Source organism: Cyrtonyx montezumae, unplaced genomic scaffold (assembly GCF_038088225.1).
Source record: "Cyrtonyx montezumae isolate F1298 unplaced genomic scaffold, pur_monq_1.0 scaffold_24, whole genome shotgun sequence".
In the NCBI taxonomy this organism is placed as follows: domain Eukaryota; kingdom Metazoa; phylum Chordata; class Aves; order Galliformes; family Odontophoridae; genus Cyrtonyx; species Cyrtonyx montezumae.
The window spans coordinates 4784070-4804834 of record NW_027071981.1 but is presented as its reverse complement, the minus strand read 5'-3'; the positions used below and the strand labels follow the sequence as shown (position 1 = coordinate 4804834).

Genomic DNA, 20765 nt, shown 5'->3' with positions numbered 1-20765 from the left:
ATTCCCAAAGGAAGATGTTTGTTTAAATATCCAGAGGAAAGAGGTTATCATCTAACAGGTTCTAAGATTCAGTTCAGAGGATTCAAAGTGTCGTATGATAAGTTTTGTGTATTCACTTCAAAACAGTAAGCAGCAATCTAAGTTCAAAGACTTCTTCCACGCATAGAAAAAATATTTGACAAGCAGTCTTGCAAAACAAGGGAAAATGAAAAAGAATTAATGAAATTAATCAAATATGCTGTTCTTTGGGAATAAAGCAACAGCTACACGTTAACATCTCAACCGACGAGTAAGATCATGAAAGGCACAGTTAGATGGCTAAGGATTTTTAACCTTTTGACTTACAAAACCCAAAGGGACTTCAAATGAAAGGTGAGATTTCCAGCAGAAGAGGTTGAAAGTTACACATAAAACCCTTCCCTCAATCTGAGGACGCATTTGGACTGAGGCTCCAACAGCAGCCTCTGGTAAGTGCATGGAAAGGCTGGAAGGAAGACGACAGGAAAGAATGCAGAACCTGAAAAGCCCTCCTCACACCTTGTCCAACCTGGTACGCTCCAAGATCGGCTCATGAAACACCATACCTTCTTGCAGAAACACACCTACCCCCCGGATTCCTTGCATATTGATTGACCAGAGGATGAACAGGTAGCTGCTGTTCTCAGACATTATTTCTGACTACAGTACTGAAGAGTACAGCAGCATATTAGCATATGGTGTTTTTAATAGCAAAGATGAGGCGAACATAAAAAGTTTGGTGCCGCTGGTTCAGGATGAAGAGAGAGGGAATATTTGAGGGTTGCAATCAAATACAACATGGTTATTTAGAAGGCATAGCTACCAGTCACATCTGTGCTCTGTCACAGTGACTTCCAATTCAACTGTACAATTAAGAAGCTCTTTAACCTACTTAATTGTGATTTAATTCTAAGCAGTATTGGTGACCTTAACCACTAGTCATCCTATGTTTATTTTACAAGTCCCGAAGCATTTTATTTAAAAGAAGAAAATAAATGAACTCAATTTAGATTTAGTTGGTAAACAGCCTACGGCAGTACAAAGGAATCTCCACACTTATCTCATGACAGATCAGGTTAGGAGCGAGGTGAGAACCTGAGTGAGGGCCTTTTTGCTGCCTTTGTTCAAAAGCTTTTCTCAGGAAGCACCGTGTACATCCCACTGCTACCAAAGGCAGGAATACCACAGCTCACCTTAAGAATAATTACTCACCATTTCTTCTCCAATGTAGAAGAGTCAACTAATCTGACCTGAAGTCTAAGTATGCAGGCAGTACACATCCTTAAACTGCGCCCACTTTGGGATTTAAACAAATTGCTCTGGATTAACTAACAAGTATTTAATCTTGGAAGCCTGTTAGTCATTCCCACGTGTGAACACGTTCCCATTTTCAATGCTCCCCACATCCACAGCGCTCTTCTCATTTGTTTTGTCATTTCATATACAGCAGGCAGACCCATTTTTCACCTTCTCAGGAATACAGTGTGATACGAGACCTATGAAGTATATGGCCAATATCACCTAACCTATTAAATGTCAGAATCATATATCTCGAACGCTGTGTCAAGATGCTGTAGTCTGGCAGCAAGAAACTCATTTTTTTTTTTCCTCACAGGGAATGCACCCTGGCTACAAGGACCCATGTCGGTTCAGTTCCTCATAGATTTGATTGTAGGCTGCTGTTGATAGGAACACCACACTGAGAGATGATGGGGGCATCGGCCAGATTAAATCTTAGATGAGAAGACAGAACAAAACTTAAAAAGAATTCCCTTTATAGGTAGCTAGCTTGTTTCAGTTTTCCCCTTGCAGATGGCCTGATGGTTGCACCCCTAAGAATTGCCTAATACAATTTTGTAATTCATTTCACCCTCCCATGCCATACTGCACATTCTGATTCGACAATGTTGTAGGCAGGGAGACTGAGTTTAAATCAAACAGAAGCGGCAGCTTTCCAGAAGCCAACCAGCACTTGAACACTGAGTAGCAGACATCATACGCTCCCTAGGATGCCTGCAAAGTGTCAGTGGAACAAAGCATGTGCCCTTGGCTGGTGCAGCCAGGTGCTGCCCATGCCAGCAGAGTGGATCCGCTCAGGGACATGCTGTGCCACGTGGACAGCAGCATGGCTGGCAGCTGGTCCCAACCACCTGCCTCCAGCACACACTGGGCTGTGGGGTGGCAGTGCCTCTGGGACATGGAGGGGGGCTCAGATCACAGGGCCAGATGCTTCCCATCTTCACCTCAGAGCACTGAAAGCTTTGCAGCCAAAAGAAACCCCAAATGGAGGGCACGTGATGTGGGATGGGAGGTGCGGAGCTCTGCTCCCTGCCCCACGTAACCATGTGCTGAGATCAGGTGAAAACGACCTTACACTGGTTCAAGTGCTGCTGCTCATGCCTGTCCTCATGAGAGGACCTCTGCAGAGACTCGATACGGGAGCCCTTCTGGCAATGCTCCCCAGAGCCAAAGGCAAACTGACCTTCCTGCCCTTTCTCTTAATCTGATGCCGCTCTCAGACACAAGGTTTGGATGTTACCGTGTGGGGCCAGGACTTAGGCTTGATGGTCCTTGCGGAATCCTTCCAACTGGGGATATTCTATGACTGCATGATAAAAGGTAGTAACAAGGACTAAATCTTGGCACAGTACAGGCCGGACCTCTTCTATATTGACAAGTCTGTTAGAATTACTGGGATTTCTGGCTGAAAGCCTACACTAAAACAAGGTTATTATGATGTATTTGTCACACAAGAAGTAACAGGAAAGGAAAAAAAATCTTTCAAAAAAGCTTCTTAAATGTCCTCACAAGAGTATTCAGATCCCTCAGAATATTCAGAAATATTCAGAAATCAAAGAAAAAAGATGAGAACTCAATCCCATTCTGCAGATATTTTTGCTAATTTACCTGCATTCTTACAGACATTTCTAGCTACTCAGTTTCTTGTTATTACCACTGTAAGGATAAAGAGAACAAATGTTTTGGAAAATATGATTTCTTAGATGGTTAACTAGTGTAAACACAAAAGAAGCCTTGCAGAGACCTGTCCTGTATTAGTGGCACTAATTAGCTGTAATAGTCACAGAAGTCATTACATAGTACAGTAAAGGTATATAAATCTTTAGAAACATATATCAATTAAAGATATCTCTAGGATGCATAGACTTCCTCTACAATTTGGGTGAGGAAGGGATGATAGGAAGATCTGTTTCTCACCTTAGTCCCTTCCTGTCGGCAAGTGAGTGGCAGAGTCAGTTCATGTGGAACAACCATTGCAATCACAAGCTCTAAAATGTTTTTTTTCCAGAGGAATGCCTTCCTGCCTTTCCTCAATTGCTTCATCAAAAATAACAAAAGCTTTTTAAGTTTAATAAAGTACCGTGTATAATGAATGCGGCCTTTGTGTGCTTTGCTTTATCAGCCTTCCACCTGAGTAGCAGTCCGAAGAACATATAAGAAAGCATCACTGCCTTGGCAGCTTACTTATCATTTCAGAAAATGACTTGCCTGTTGGGATGATAGTTAGGTTTGGTCTTTGAGGACAGCACAGAATCTCTTTGAGCCCAGTGAGAGAGCAGCCACACAGAGCGCGTAAATCATTTTAATTTTGTACAAGTTGAAAAGCATTTTTTTTCTCGACTTCAGCTAGATGACAGTGGCATGATGGCTGATTTTCATTTCCATCAGAGCAGCATATGATTACCACCTAATTAGAATGTAGAAATAGAAAGGAGATCATTTTTTAACCTACCCAAGAGAATGGTGTTGGGGAGGGAGAAAGATTATGTTAATCAAATGATACTGGCATCTCAGAGCTACCAAAATAGCCACCTGAATTATTGGCACCCTCACTGTCCTTGAGGATGCTTCAGCAGAAGCTCATATTTTCAGAGCTTTAATTCTAAGTAATAAATATATTTTAAAATAAACACACATCACCACAGGCCCAAACTTGTCACAAAAGACATCACCTTAGGCATAAATATATATGCCTACTAGCTTTATTTCTCAAAATCACACATGCTTTTTATTTGACAACTGTAAAACTAAGCATGAAAACTAGCCACCCCAAACAGAAGGTAATACTGTCTTAGGGGGAACTGCTTGTATTAGGTCATTAAAACGAAACAGAAAAAAACCCAAACTTTTAGCCAAGCTATCCTGCTTTTGGCAATACAGAGCAGCGGCAACTCCTTCTACTCTGCCCTTCCAGACAGAGGCTCACCAAAGCAACATCTACCTCTCTCAAAATGGATGCTAGTTGGTACCCTGCACCATTTTAAGTGCTCAGGATAACCTGTCTGGCACACAGATTTTACCTAGGAAGCCAGTAGCACTCCCATAGGTTCTGCCCCACACCTGCTATCCTGCACAGCTGCCCTGCCTCCCCCTCAGGCACCTAACACCAGTCCTGTTTTTATTTCTGCAACAATAACTCTTAGAGCAGAGATGCCTCAAAGCAGGCTTGGGCTGGGTGGCCAACACATGGCATGGCTGGATTAATGCCCACTGGGCCACCCAGCTGAATCTCACATCTGGGGAAGCTTCTCCCTCACTGTTCAGCTTTAAACCTGCCCAACCACGCTCGCTGCAGCATCACAGTGAAGAGCTCTGTCAGGACACAGAGAACTCCGTGGGTCCCAGCGTAGGGAATGTTTTCCCAGCTCTCCTCCTTGGTCTCATAACACAAAACCAAGTGCTTGTACATAAGGTAATCAGTGCACAGGAAAGGTAATTTTACTTTGACTTTCTCAGCAGTGGAAAGTACCACCGTGACTTGGATGAAGCACAGTACAAAATAGAGCACAGGTGCAGGGGATCTCTACTGTGAGGAGCTTAACTTGAGAAACCAGGTGTTTCCTACTTAAAATGTCCTGAGGAATACAGCACTTCTGGTCCTGCCTATGTCACTGAAAACAGTTAATCTTACCATGTTATGCTGGTAATGTACAATTTATTTTATTTTTTTTTTTTGGAGGGGGGAGAAAGAACAGTAAAATGATGTGTAACTACTTGCTAAAGCACACAGACTTAAATCTCATATCTCCTGTACTTTAGGCAATGTACGAAAAAGTCTCTTTTCAATAGTGATTCTAATGAAAAGGATTCAGGAATGTGCTGATTTATTTTCCATCTATGTGCTTTTAATCTGCATCAGTTATTTCACAGGAACACATATTGCAATCGCACTTTCCTGGCTGTTGTTCTACTGAGGCACATAATAAATGTGGTGAGATACTGTGCAAGAGAAAGAACAATACTTCGAGCTAAATGTGCTGTTAAATTAAAGTCTTTTCTTGAGCAGCGAAAAGGTCCTGAGGCTTTTCATGTCAGTGACATAAGGCAAGGCCCACACTGAGCATTTTTTATTTTTCAGCCTTTTGAGACACGCAGCGTGATCCTGAAGCACGGGAAAATAACAATCCCTGACATCACAAATATGCAAAGGTATCTGCCACGAGAAACACAAGCACAGCCCCACCATCACTCTGAAAAATGTAGGGGGTCAAGTATTTCAGGGTGTCACATTTCCTTTGTGATACACATTAAAAGTCAAGTGGCAGTTCCCTCGAAGCTTGCCAAATCATCCCAAAAAGAAACACTCAAACTGTTCAAAGAGCTTAACGTGCATTTTTTAAATGAATCCCAGTGTATAATTTCCTAAAGGATAGGAATCAATTCTATTTTGTGCTCTGAAGAATTCTATTAAACCTTTAGAGCACTTTGTGAAATGTGAAAATGCAGTTTGCTAAGGAGATAGCCGAGGTGGTCTGCAGTAAATTAACCCGGTACTGCTGACTGTTGCCATTTTTTCAGCCCGCTCCAAGGGATTTCTATGCTTACAGTATAACACCATTTACCAGCTTCTAAACTAGATTTGCCCTCTGGCTGCAAGTCAGCAGACCTTGGTGTAAAACACGGCCAGAAATTAGTTTGACTTAGAGTTGCATTTCAAGATCAGAACAGTGCCCCTTGTTACAAACAACTAAGAACTAACCATTACCTCCAATCCTATTGTTTTCCCTCGTGGACGTTGTGTAGTTAAGTTTGAGGCAGGCTGCTGCCCCGCCGAGCTGCCAGTTGGCATCCAGTCCATTACAATAGATCCCTCTCTCCCTCGCTTTGTAACAATTAACCTCAGACAGCAGCTAACTTCATTTGCATGGTAATGAGGCATTCATCTGAGCCGCATCGAAGTTAAGCATGCTAATAAGTTTCTATGCAAACACCTGAGGGGTCAAGCACAACAATGGACTTGGATGAGAAAACCTTTCATTAAATGCAAATCACTTTTCTTGTAAATACTATGACAGAGAAGTTCCTAGGATGCTAACACAGCTCGCAAGAATGAAGTCACTTAGGTTAGATTTCCAAGGCCTCAGGAAGACTGAGGAATGCACATAGATCTATTTATATTTTGAATGAATATCAGATTGGGTAAAATCCTCGTTACAGCATCAAAGCAGAGAAAGTACTACGTGGAAGTGAAGAGGAGAAAGCAACAATACTGCCTCATATTTCTCAGATTTGCAATGGTTTCCTGGGATGCAGGAAGGGAGATAAGACATTACTGCCATACAGTGCAACAGAAGACTGCAGTATTCTGTTAGGTTTCCATCTTATTTACCTACGTGGTTTTGTCAGGTAGGCACATTTCATAGTGAGCAGACTCTCCTTTTGGCCTCAGCTTTGAACTAAAACTTCACGAATCCAACCAATTCAATTACACGCAGAGATAGAGATGTTGGTCAGGACAACCAGTACGAGACATGAGCAAGGCAAAAAGTGGCTGCCAAACATCTTTGGGACTGAAGGAGCAGAACACAGACAGGGTTTTTCAGTTAAAGATTGCTCAGGAAGGAACAAAAGGAAGGAGATGATTCACTGAACTCCAGCACCACCAAATACAGAAGGCCTCTTACTCAGGCGAGGCTGTTAGCAGGACAGACTGACCTGTTCTGACAGCACAGCCAGCGTCAGGTGAACAGTTCTGGCCAGACATTACACGACTAAAACAAGGGCAGCCCTCTGAAAAGATGACCTCGTGGCAAATCGTTCAAGGTTTTGCTCCTGGCCCAGAACAAGCGAATTTAAATTTTCGTTGGGTATAGAGGGAGCTGCTCTATGACAAAAACTTATAGGGGGGTCTATATGGCATAGTACCTGCAGTAAGAGCAGGCTATACTGCTGAGATGTAAATAGACCCTGTCACTGCAGCTGCTGTACAATGAGCTACTCGAGGGGAACGTTTGGGTGATGTGTAATATCCAATGCCCCAGAGCTCATCCAAGGCAATGGATCTGATTCACATGTAGTGTTGTGCTATACCAATTCATTTAATCCAGCAGAATTATACCCATCATGCTGCAAGCGTTAAACAATAATGCGACAACTGTATGCTCCTCAAAGATCCCCTTCACTGCACAAGATACCACTGTCTTCAATACAACTGCTAAGTGTTTTAATTTTGCTGCTGATCTACTTCTGACGTGCAAAACAAGGCTTCTTCCCACTGTACAAACACCATAAACTCTAGATATTCATTCAGATAGAACTCGGATGAAATTTGAGTTTGTGTGGAGTAAGGATGTTTAAAGGTAGACAGCCAAGAAAACCAAGGAAACAGAAGGGAATACAATACAGCAAGAAAGGAGAAATGCTTATTCAGTGTTCACTGTTTACATTAATCTGTGCAGGCCACAAATGCAATGGAATTTTGTTTTCTTTGCAAGAAGTGCCTACAGCTCAGTAAGACTCAAAAACAACAAACACTGCCATTTCAGTCGCTATGTGCTATGAGCCTTAAGTCTGCTTCCAAGACAGACATGGAATCTTCCTGAAAACCAAGGGAGGAACTCACCTGAAGTTTATGAAGAGAACCAGACAAATGTGGAAGCAGCATAATGACTCAAAGAAAGAGGGAACACGTAGTGTGTATGTGGGTTTCTAGGCCAAGTCAAGGCAGAAATAGAAAAAGGGAAGACTCAAAGTCTACAATGAAAGCTGAAGTCATGTTACAGCTGAGAAGCAACGGCTGAATCATAGAGCAAAATACTCCAGAAAAGAGCTTTCATCAAGAAAGCTTCTACACACTTGATAGGCAGCCTATCAAATGAAGCCAAGTTTCTTGCAATAACACTAAGAAAAAAAGTAATTAAGGGGTGTTTATATAACACATTCAGTTCTCCAAATAGAAGAGAGTAAAGAGAACAGTTTTAGTCTACTTTTAAACCGCATGGTAAAAATGCAACTGAATTATGATAACGTAACAGAAAGCTTTACCAAAGACTGGACATTCAAAACTGCTCCATTGCTCAAATATTTAACTCATGGAAAGCTACAAAGTGCTCCCTCGGAACATCAAAGATATGTTGTTCAAGCACTCACATTCCTGGGTGTACCTTTTGGCATTCAAGTTTGGAAAATCTCAGTTTACCATTGAAATCTCAACACACTATTTCCTCTCAGTTATGCATTGGTTAAGGAAAATAAATAAATAAAATGTAACAACACCAAACCAAAAAGGTACTAATTTCCTACTGTCAATTGTCAGAATCTCTTAGCAGTACTGCTTGCTCTGCAAAACACACAGATAATGGAAATATACCACTAATTACACCCCCTTATCTATTTTCTTCTCCCTTTTGCATTTTGTTAAATATTTTCAGACAAAAATACTGAACAACTTGAGCTGTCTGAGATCTGCTGACTGTCATTAATAGCAAGCAGGCATATCTTCAGTTCAAGATATCATGATTATTTTATTTGGTCTGTCACTTCTTTGTTTCTTCGTCGCATTTCTCGAATTCAACACTAGGAACTATCAGTCCGCTAACAACAAAAACCAGAGAAAGACAAAAACTAGAAAGGGAAAGATATGGAGATCACGCTGTTGAAAGCATTTTGTCTCATAAAAATAATCACCATCATGTTGTCACCGGAAGAAGACCGGTGCTGTTAAAAATCCACTGTTGCATCACATGTTTACTGAGAGGTCCAGGGAAAATGAACACTTAACTACAAGCAAGCCAAAAATTAATAGAAATAGAAAATAATGTCATAGGGTCTTTAAAGTGTCATAGGGTCTGTAAAGTTATCCCTAAGCACCAGTGACCTTTGGTGACTGTTTCCACTGACAGCTATTACACACATTTCCTTTGCAAGAATCTCCTCATTATTAGATGAAAACTCTGACGCTCAGAAACACCTCAGAGAGAGAATAGACTTTTACTTTGCCAGGAAAGAGTCCAATGCATAGGAAACACAGAATGTAGTTTCAAACAAAGGTATTTCCCTTTAACTACAGTGTAGATTTTAAATATAACAGTCTTACCCTCTGCCATATTGTCTCAGCCTGATTTCATTTGTTTCAGACTAAACATTCAGTTCAAGGCTAAAGCTGATGTTTACTCTTGCCACAGTTTCAGAATCAAAGTCCATAATCTTAAAATAAGAAAAAAAATCAGGGAAATGTACATTTCATTCCATACCTCATTGTGATTCTTGCTTAACCATTCCTTAATCGTGGTAAGGGCGATGTCAGCGGCAGGCTCATTTGGAAACCCTAAAGACAGAAGAAATGAGAAATGAACTGAAGGTACACATTTTTTGCCACCCTTAGGAAAATGGATTCTGTTCCCCCCCTTCTCCGGTCTAGGTTTGGAATTACATTTGGTCTCCACTCTATTTTAAAGATTGGTTTTAAATTTTTTTATGAGACTTTTTTTATTCTTTTCCTAGGTAAAGAAACTGAAAATATGGTCCGTGATATTCTATTAGTATTTTTATTTGATTGTTTGTTTTTAGCTCTGGTTAGGATAACTGAGCAGCTCCAGAACAGCAGAAACAATAGAGATTTATACATGTGTCATACTAGGCAGGCAACAATATAACATATATCACAGTAACAAATGCTAGGCTTACATCTCACAGCAAAGCTCTTTCTTTCTTTAATCCATCTGTCACCAAAACTATACAACTATATGATCCCAGTGCCACAGGTCTCATAAAGATAAAAATGCTTGAGATAGAAATCTCTTAATTTATGACCTAAAACATAACAATCAACTTTGGAAATCAAAAGAATTCATGAAGCGTAAGCATACAACTTTAAGGCCTGAAACTGCATGATATACTAGCAATAACAACTCCCCCCAGTACTAAACAATATCAGAAATCTTTCCAGGGATACAGACTTTTTGCTTTGATGGTCTCTATCCATCAAATCTAAGGATGCTTTCATTACTTAGGCAGCCTTAATTTAATTTTCCTTTAAAATCCTAACTTGAGGGCAGCAAATCATTTCTGTAAGGATTTAAATATAAAAACCCATAAGCTGTATGAATAGCCTTCAGTAGGTTAGATTAATAGAACAGCCTTTGAAGAGGTGGGGCTGCAGGCACCGCATGCAAGTGGAGCAAAGAGGCTAGACAGAAACAGGCATGAAATCTGGCACACAGCTGCATGCATACAGCATTTTTTACATCATACATCACCCTCACGCCATAAGCTGAAGCACAGATGCTGCAAAAAGGCCTGGCTTTTTGACATTAGAACCTGTATCTTCAACTCTTTGTGGATCTTAAGCAGTGCTAGATTGAAAAACAAACAAAATCTCTCTGGCCCCCTTGACTCATGACCCCAAAGCATCACTCCCCATAACTGGACTTGTTTGTAAGGATTTTTTCCATCAGCACTGTTTTCAAGAGACAAAGGACAGCTATCCAAGAAGCTGGGTAGAACAGGCACTGTTTGGGTGGCATTCACTTCCTTTCTGCACGTTTCTCCATAAAACATAGATGCATTTCTCTTTTTCTTGGTCCAAGATGATAAATTAGCCAAGATCCTACAACTGTTACTGTGGATACATCCACCACTGCTGTGAACACACGCTCATATGACATTTAATAACACTGCTGATATAATCAAGGCAAATGACCAATGACACAAACTAATGAACGCTAACAGAGCAAGAAGCAGAAAATTCAATGGTTTCATTTCACAGAATCACAGAGACACAGAACCACAGGGGCTGGAAGGGACCTGTTGGAAGGGATCTTGGAGTCCAACCCCCTGCTAAAGCAGTTCCCTCACACAGGTAGGTGTCCTGACAGGTCTGAAGTATCTCTAAAGGAGGAGACTCCACCACCTCCCCGGGTTGTCTGTTCCAGCATTCTGACACCCTTTATCGTATACAAGTTCTTCCACATGTTCATATAGAACTTCCTATGTTCAAATTTGAAGCCACTGCTCCTTATCCTATCGCTATACACCACCAAGAATAGATCTGGCCTCATCCATTTACCTCCCATCTCCATTTAGATGTTTATAAACATGAATCAGATACTCCCCCCACCCCCATCTTCTTTTCCTCAGGCTGAATGCACCCAGGTCTCTCAGCCTTTCTTCACAAGGGAGATGCTCCAGGACCTTCATCAACCTTCACTGCACTCTTTCTAGGAGATTCTTGTCTGTTTTGAACTGGAAAGCCCAAAACTGGTTACAGTACTCTGGCCTCACCTGGGCAGAGTAGAGGGAGAGGATCTCCTCCCTCATCCTGATGGCCACACTCCTTTTAACACATCTCTAGGTACCATTGGCCTTCTTGGCCCCAAGGGCACACTGGTGGCTCATGGCCGACCTGCTAGCTACCACAACAACATATGTTGGTCATATAAAGCAACAGACCTCTAAACAGTCTGCTTAATTAGCTACATCCTATCTAAGAAAGCATAACTTTATAATACAGGAATTCTGTACCAAGCGTTTGGTAGATCTGTCTGGACAGAAAATGAATACCACATAGAGGGAGAAATGCAGATTTCAGACAACTAATATGCCATTGTTTATGCACTGAATGGTTCTCCTCCAACAACATTCACATCTCAGGCTTGTTCATATACTCCCCTTCAGTAGAGTATTTGGCCAAAACTGTAAGAACACAGTAACAATTTTATAGAATCATTACCCTCACAATAAATTGTGCATTATCTAGAAAACTGATGCAGCACTAGCCAATCTTAAATAGAAGCTTATCTGCAAAACTGGTGTTCAATTCCTCTTAAGTAACCACAAACATAAAATAAACATAATAGAACAGCAATCAAAATAAAAAGCCTTGAATCTTTCGTACCGTTTCAGAAAACATCTTAAAATCTACAGAAACCTTTTCCAAAGACAACTACAAAAAAATAAAATAATAATCTACTCAGTGCTTCATAGAAATTTCTGGTAAATTAAGGAAAGGATTACCTTTCTGGCTTTATGGAGAAGCGAGATGGAATTTGGCCTCCTGTTCCACACTGTGCACCAGCACAAAAAGCCCTGTCTCTCTGATTCTCTAACGGAAAAACATTTGGTTTTATAGGATTGGGTTAAAGGGAGATAAAGTGAGATGGGATCTTTTTAGGCATGTTTCTGCATTATTATTTATTTATTTCTGAGCTGCATTTGTCTGCCGTAACATTTCTGGCCCGCTCCCATACACACGCATGCAGCCCTCCCCACTTTGCTTTCAGCGAGAAAGCAATCTCAGTGAGCACGTGGGAATCAAATTACTGGAGAGAAATGAGCTCAAGGAGCCTCACAGTTAACCGACTCCTGGAGCAGCAGCTCAGACAATTCTGGCTAAAGGCTCAATTTCACAAAAGATAAAACAGGTAAAGTAATAAGAGTGACACTGGCCCATGTTACTGCAGTGAGTGCTCCTCTGGAATACTGAAAAGGACAGGGGCACAAAAAGGCAAAGGAGCATTATCCATAAGGTGAAGACAAGCAGCACCTCTAAAGGGCTACACTGGATTTCTTTGGTTATAGAAAAAGGGATGGCTGGGAGGCTGTACATCTCTGATCGGTGTGACGTGAAGCATCTACTTACCAGCACACATGGGTCTCCAACACAGGCTGGGCTTCCTACGTTCAGCAGTGGCAAAGCTTACATTTTGACAACAGAGCCTGCTACATCAGCAGAACAGCACAGGCTGACTTTGCTTCCAGAAAAGCTCTTTCAGCATGGGGGAATCCCACTGCAGTGAGTTAACCACAGCTCATCATCTGTCACCAGGACCAACTTTCAACCTTCTAGTCATGGCAAACACTGGAGGGAGCAGTCACTGCCACCTATGCCCCTCTCAGTTCAGGAACCCTCCCTTAAAGCATAGCCTTCTCCATTGCTGCTCATGATGACTTGCTACTCCAAAATCTCAAAATTACTCATGGTTTTGCCCAGTTACTTCACAGCTGAAGTCACATGGTGCCAAACCAGACAGGACAGCCACCTTTGTACATGCCTACAGAAAAGTGACTGCTAGCTCTCAACACATACTTGGGTACTGGCATCACTCCAAACACAGCCAAACAGCATTTCCCTTTCCTCCTCTTTGCATATTGCTAAGAGATTTATATTCCCCAACTTTCTGTTTCATGACTATACTAGCATGCTGCCAACAGAAACAACAAAGCAACAACAAAAACTGAACCCTGTCACAAGTGAACTCCGTTGCTTCTCATGTGTCCTTGGGCAGATGTTACCAACAGACTGTCTATGAAAGCTTTAAAAGATCTTCTAACTTATGAGCTTCTGCATCTGCTTCCAGGACTTTATCACCTTATTCCTGGAAATGATAATGCTGACCTGAGAAATAGCTGGTGAAACAAAGGCAATGTTATGCAGGTTCTCACGGTCATAACTTCCCAGAGAAAGGGTGATAAAATTTTACAGAACTGCAACACATTTGATATTAAATAATTGTGCTCTTTTGGAGAAACACAGCGTGGAGAGGGACTGAGGAAGACAAAGTGTGGAGATGCACACCAAATTCCCCCATACATTTCTATTTATTCCCTTGAAAACAACTGCTAAGAACATTCAAATCCCCTGTTTTATTAACATTCAGAAAACACATGGTGAATTCCCTGCTGGTAGACACACTAAGACAAATGCTCAGCCTTTTGTGCTGAAGGGATTTAGAGGAGCAGCATTCACACTATTGTGAATGTCTACTCCTGTATGCCTAATTTGTCTGTGTAGTATTTGGAAAACTTATACTACACATTCTGCAATGAATAGCAGTGCAACAAGAATTCTGTGAGATAAAATTAATAGAAATCTATTGAAAGGACTCACAGACTGTACAGAGATGCTGGTAGCTTTATCTGTCTCTTTTACTGTCCTCAATTCCCTACTGCATGTTATTAAAAATGTCCAGCTTACAGACAGGTAACGCTGCCTCCCCATGAAATGTCCATTAAGAAAACCTAAGTACTAAATAATGAACTCCTAATATGATACAGCTGAAGATGATGAGAACGGATTATAGCTGTTAGGTTATAATGCTAACAAGCAAACGTCAAGCCAGAAAAACACTCCAGTAGCTGCAGGCGTCAGTGTTAAAAAAAGGAAAAAAGATATTTTCTGTGGGCAAAAACTAAAAGCTAGAAAGGTTTTTATTCATTTCAATCTGCTCCCTTCTCTGTGGCTTGAGAACAGCTCATCACAATCTTAATATACTTATTTGCCAGTTTTAATGGTTTCATTTTGAAGCAAATCGTGAAAAAAACAAACATTTCAGCACTAATTCTCTCTTCAGAGTTCCTCATGCTTTCTCGGAAAACAATACATACGCTGGGATGTTTGTGCACGTTATCAGGGATGTACAGCTTTATAAGATTGCTCTTGTGCCCTAAAATCAAACCTTTGCCCATTGGTTAGTCAACACGACTGTCAAAACTGAGAAATTTGCATTATTTAGCTCATGTATTTGCCAATTATGTTTAATAATATTTTCCTAATAGTACCCCAACGGTCACATCTTGACACTGTGGAAACGTATCCTTTGCAGTCAATATGATGGGGTATTTCCACCATGCATCTAGTATTTGCTGTATGGCGTGCACTAGATGGCGTGGAAAATAAACACTCACCAGGTTTGTTGAGGAAAAAAAGCATTCAATATATGGTCTGAAATTCAATATTGCCATCACAGCTAAAAATGCTTTCTAAATCAGAGCAGACGTGAGCAAATGAGCTTCATTATGGTCATGTGGGTTAAGACTTGCTATTGACAACACAGTAATCATAACACTTCAACCTCATCAATGTATGACAATAAAAGGAAACAAATGAGATGCATAGCCCAGCACGCTTGAGGTGGGGTTACTCAATATGTTCACTTGTCCTTTAGTTGTGAAACTAGCAGGAGTATAATCTTGCAACCAAATCCATATAATCATCTTGTCAAAGATGTATTATAGTAGTCAAAATGAATTCACTCATGCTGAGCTGATTCCTATTACCATGGTAAATCTGGCCTTTCCGGAAGCACAGACGGTACTATCCTACCAAGAAGTTTGCCCTTGCTATTGAGCTTTTCTTTTTTTGTTGTTCTCATTTTTCTTTAATAGCCATAGTCATGTGATGACTGGATAAAGAAGCTGACAAGTTGCTAGCTTGATCATTTCTGTAGACACTCTCAACCTGAGAAGGAAGTGGATCAGCTGCAGCCCCAATTTGAATTGGCTGCGTTGAAGGCTAAAGAGGAAAGCTGGGAATCTTCTCTTAAATAACCTACTTTCCTCATGGAACTCATTCAGACAAAGAAAACTTTATTATTTGCTGTTTACACAAAAATTATGTCTCCAAAAGACAGTGAAAAAAATTATGTCTCCAAAAGACAGTGAAACTAAGTATTCTGAAAATACAGTAACTTTTGTTTCCCCAGTTACTCCACACAGCTACATGGACTTGCCGTATCCATTTTAAACTACGCTACGGTAAGAAATTGGCACATAAATAAAATTAAAAAGGAAAATGAGACATTTTCAAAATGCATAAAAAGCGTTCTTCTGAAGAAATGTCGCTCCATTCCTCTCAAGCAAGTAGCATGCTTTCTCATTTTCCTCAATTGAATAAATTCCACAGCAACAGGAAAATAAATACAGTTCCTGAAGAATCACTGCCAATTGCACTCAACCACTGATTTGATAACGAGGCAGCTGGCAGGGGAAGGCTAGTAAAGGACCCCAAAATATGCATATAGCAATGAATTTAAGGAACAGAATGGCCCTGCTATGCTACAGTGACACAACGCGGGTAGAGTACTGAAATGACTGAGGGCCCTGGAATGGCATTGGGTAACTCACTGATCACAGGTTCACAGAACCGTGGGGGTTGGCAGGGAGCTCTGCAGGTCATCTGAACCAAGGCTCAGTTCAGCCCGCCAAGGTGAGGGCTGGCACTGGGGGGAAACTTCCATGCAAATCAACAAAAGCAAGACAAGCCGCAGGCTGAGATGCACCAGCTCCTGTTGGGTTGGCTCAGCCTCAGCTTGCCAGCAACCATGACCAGTGCATACTCATCACTGTGTTGACCACTGCTCTTCTGTGCAAGTGCAAGCCTGGACTTGACTTAACGCTGCCAATGAAGAGGTCACTTACAGGAAATCAGTGCAGGAAAAAAAACAGGCCATCTGCTAGTTCTCCGAAACACACGTTATCACACCATGCTCCATTTCACACTCTACTACTCTGATATCATCAGGAAAGCGTTTGTCATATAACGGTGATAAAAGTATCAGCTGAATGTAGAAGCAAACTATAATTATGTAGGTCAATTGAACAGATAGAGGCTTGCATTAAGGAGTCCTAGCATTCCACTAAAGGAAAAATTAGGAAAAAAGTTTCATTCTTCTTCCAGCTTTTCTAGGGAGTCTTGCAGGGGACAACATCATGGATAGATGGATTCTCTAAGTGTCCTTAAAAAAAATGAAGCAAGCAATACTCAGAGACATTCTCAGAAGCTAACTGCTTCAGAGCTGTGCTGTTTACTGAGTTACGTGATGGAGCTTTGCTGTCTGTCAGAATATTTTAAAATGCTCATGTGGAACATTAAGGCTTCAAGCTGAACATAACAGGGGAACCGCAGAATGATAGCACGGTGCTGAAAGGGAAAGAATCTCTCTACTCCAGCAATCAGCATCCTAACATGGTATGAGAAAGTATATATAATGCAAAAGCAAGTGAAAGATGTACATGCAGAGGTACTTACACAATTATAAAATCTACCTACGAGGGTGTATGTGCAAATTGCATAGCCATTTAGGCACACGTATACAGCTGTTCATGAGTTCAAGTACATCCTTCCTCTTAACACACACTCTACACCATATCCAGAATTGCTGTTCCAGAAACAAGTGTGGCACAGAGAAATGTTAATTGAAATGGGTTTCTAAATGTACATGAACTCCTTAATGGAGAGTATTTCATCTTCTCCTTATTCCTATGTACCAAGTTGTTGGGTTTTTTTTGTGGGTGTTAACATAATACAGCAAAAGTAATTTGAAACAAAGTACAACACACTAGTCAGCTGTGAAATCTGCCATCATACACTGAATTGAACAGCAATGGAATATTGGCTTTATCGTCGTTTCAATTCCAGCACAGTTAAACATTTCTACCTACCAATTTGAATAACAGTGCCTGAACCAAATGTGGTGAACCAATGCTACCCTCTGAAATGCCTTGAAAAAGATGAAAAATTCAGCATAAACCCTCATTTGCAGCTTCTAGTTTTTCTAAAACAAATGGTCTGTATGTTGTCTAATGCAGCGATGCTTAACCTTTGCTGATGCTATCCCAGGAACTTGCTCAACTTGGAGGGAAGCCTACGTTTCCAGAGATCTGCTGCTCACCAATAGGAACAAGATGCAGCCCTGGACCTCACAGAGCCCTGCTCCCTATTGGGAATGCATCTTGCAGTTGATTGCAAGCTCTTATTGAAGGGTCAGCTGAAGATGAGATAGCCTCTCTGTGCTAGAGGTCCCTGATGTCTATTAATGCACATGCCAGCCTGTAGGCTAGGCCAGGGGAGAAGGGAGAGAAATTGCTGTGAGCGGCTCTTTTCAATCACTGAGAGGATCTTTGTACAGGCAGTGGGAACTGATGGCAACAAGGGAAGTGCATCCAGGTGCAGCAAGATGGGATGAAAGGAGAGAGAAAGAGAGAGCACAGCGGCTCAGGTTGCAAAATGGGGTTTGGTTTTCGAAAGAAGGATCGGGGTTTGGGAGAGAATTTCAGGGCTGTCAGTTCTGAATATTTTGACTGCAAATAAGCATCACAATGTGACAGGAGTTGAAGTGCAAGGATTTGGGGATACACACGTATCTAGGAGAAGACAAGCTACTATAGTAAAATGAAAAGAGATGACAGTATAAGAAGTCTGAGAAACTTTTTCAGAGGAGTAGAACATACACAGGCAATGGACAGAAATATGCACTCCCATAAAGAAAACAGCCAGCACTGTCAGCCCATCTCTATCCTTTGAATCACTTCCACCACATTCAATTGCTGTGACAGATGCAACCCAAAGACCTGGCTGGATTATCTAAAACCAACAGAGTACTTAGTGAGAGCCAGACGTGCACAAGAACAAACAAAACAATCTGACATTATTTCTATTGAAGCACAGCTCTTATCTCCTCTCCAAGGGAAATCAAAGATTTCCTAAGAGCGCATAAAGAAAATCAGCTGAAACTACATAGACTCAGCTCCTTTTGGAGCAAAGGGAAACAAAGATGTTCTTTTATCTTTTTCCCCCAAAAGACATATATGAAAAAAACTTACAGAGCAGATTGGGTGAAAAAGCAAGACACTGTGTGAGGCGTATTTTATCTACTTAGTTTACTCCTTTTTAACAAATACATTATTGATTCTTGGTTTGTGCATATTATTCACAGTGTGGTTTTTTCCCCACTCTTGCCTCAGGCAGCAATAAATCATACTATAGGGTCACACACACCAGCAGCTACTGTACTCTAGAAATCTACAGCAGCTCAAAACTGAAATATTTCCAGATAATCTGGAGTTCAAAGATGTCAGTACATTTTGGAGGAATGGAGATGGCTGTAATTTTTATTTGATGCTTAATACCTACTTTTTCTCAATGAGCATTAAGGCACTTCATAACGACTACAACATCCACTACATAAACGCTGCTAAAATAAGTACTCATGTAGGATGTCTGACTTGAGACTCATTACGCTAACATCTTTTGAATACATTTTTTTAGAGGAAGCCTTTTTTCTACTTTCCATAGATGCTGTATCATTTCTATAGAAGCTAGAGACGAGCTCCATGTGAAAAAACATACCTTAATGCGTAGCAAGGGCTAAAGCACAAACTATTTTATGCTACATATTAGCAACCAGCCAATACAATCCAAACACAACCTCATATCAAGCTGTACACCTTTGCTAAAGTGAATGAAAAGTACGTGGGGACTGCCAGCAGCTACTTTACACTTTCCCAGATGCTATGCTGAAAATGTTCCCTTCTTCTTTTTTTTCCCTCAGATCACAAAAAGAGAAAAACAATTAACTAGAGAGCTTTAGAAATGAGATTAACAGGAAAACTGACAAACGAGTGCTCACGTGCTGAAGAGAATGGAACCAACAACTAAAGGGGCTTGGAAAACACTGACTCTCTCTGACCTTCTGTCTGTTTTTAAGATCCCATTCTCTCATGTGCTAATTCAATTACATATACCTAAGTTAGCACCCCTTATTGCAACACTTCTCTTGGCTGACAGTCAGCCTCTATCATCAGATGCCTTTTACACCCAACAACACAAGTTGACCAACAAGATATCCTGAATCTCATTAATTTCATAATTGTCAAACAAGTTTGCTTTTTTTTCTTTTAAAATGTTTTCTGCTAATATCTCTCATTTGCATTTCATTCACAATTATGCATTTTCTGAGTCTTGCATGCTTCAATCAAAAAGGAAATCAAATAACTAGTTAATGTCACTGCCAATTGAATGAATTCAAATCCAATGTAGGCTTGATACGAACTTTATGTATTATTAACATTTGTTTTAAATAGCATTATCAGCATGTATTCTGACAAGTTGTCAGTGTGATGATTTTTTTTTTTAACATTACACGAGCGAATCTGTGCTGCTTTGTGTAGAGTAAATAACTCCTAATGACGATACTCCACCAGGGAATAGTATAGAAGATGGTATATTTTAAGTAGTTCTATACAAACAGTTATACAGGTAATACAAAAGAGAAGATGGCTCACCTTTAAGATGACAAGGCTCGCAGAGGACTCCACATGGGAGGGATCTCCAAGAAGAGATCCTTCCCTGGTGGTGGTCAGCCCTTAAATGGGGTTTGAGAGAGGAGGAACTAGGCTCCACCCCTTCCACCCACACAGGTATATCACCTTCACCTGTGCCCCCATGGCTGACTTGGTGCTCACCTCAGGTGACCAATCAGTGGTTCAGGCCGTGATTCAGCAGTTCCCATACACTCCACCCCTTCACGACATGAACCACTGATCAAGTAACCATAAGGTGAGTTCCCCTTGATACAGAGACCCAATACATCGCGACGCTTACATAATTGCCCGTCGCAACGCATGCTGATGTAATCTGATATGAGTGATGATCGGCGCATCCGTCGAACTCTTCTTTGGGCCAGTGCTCGGTGGTATCTACTGGAAGCATGTAATCATACAGTGCAGGTCCATCTTACGTGTCATCAGTCCCGGTTAGACCATCACCAGATGCTTCACATGGTCTTATAACAACTCTGGAACACTGCAGTATTGTTTTGATTCCTTCTGGTGATTCATAGACTTATGGGGAGTAATACAAGTGTTTTAGAGGTACCAAGAGGGGAAGATCCGCTTTCCAGGGCAAGATACAGGCCGTATTCCTGTCTTGGGTTAACACTTCAGCTTGTACA

The 20765-nt window shown here is 41.1% G+C and overlaps 1 protein-coding gene across 2 annotated transcripts in view; it reads right to left on the bottom strand.

Moving 5' to 3' along the window:
- MACROD2 (mono-ADP ribosylhydrolase 2) overlaps nt 1-20765 on the bottom strand; it is an 840242-nt gene that overhangs the window by 256196 nt on the left and 563281 nt on the right. For both annotated transcript variants that reach the window (XM_065739549.1, XM_065739548.1), the window contains exon 8: nt 9510-9583. In XM_065739549.1, the coding sequence (XP_065595621.1) occupies nt 9510-9583 (74 nt within the window). The remainder of the gene's footprint in view (nt 1-9509; nt 9584-20765) is intronic.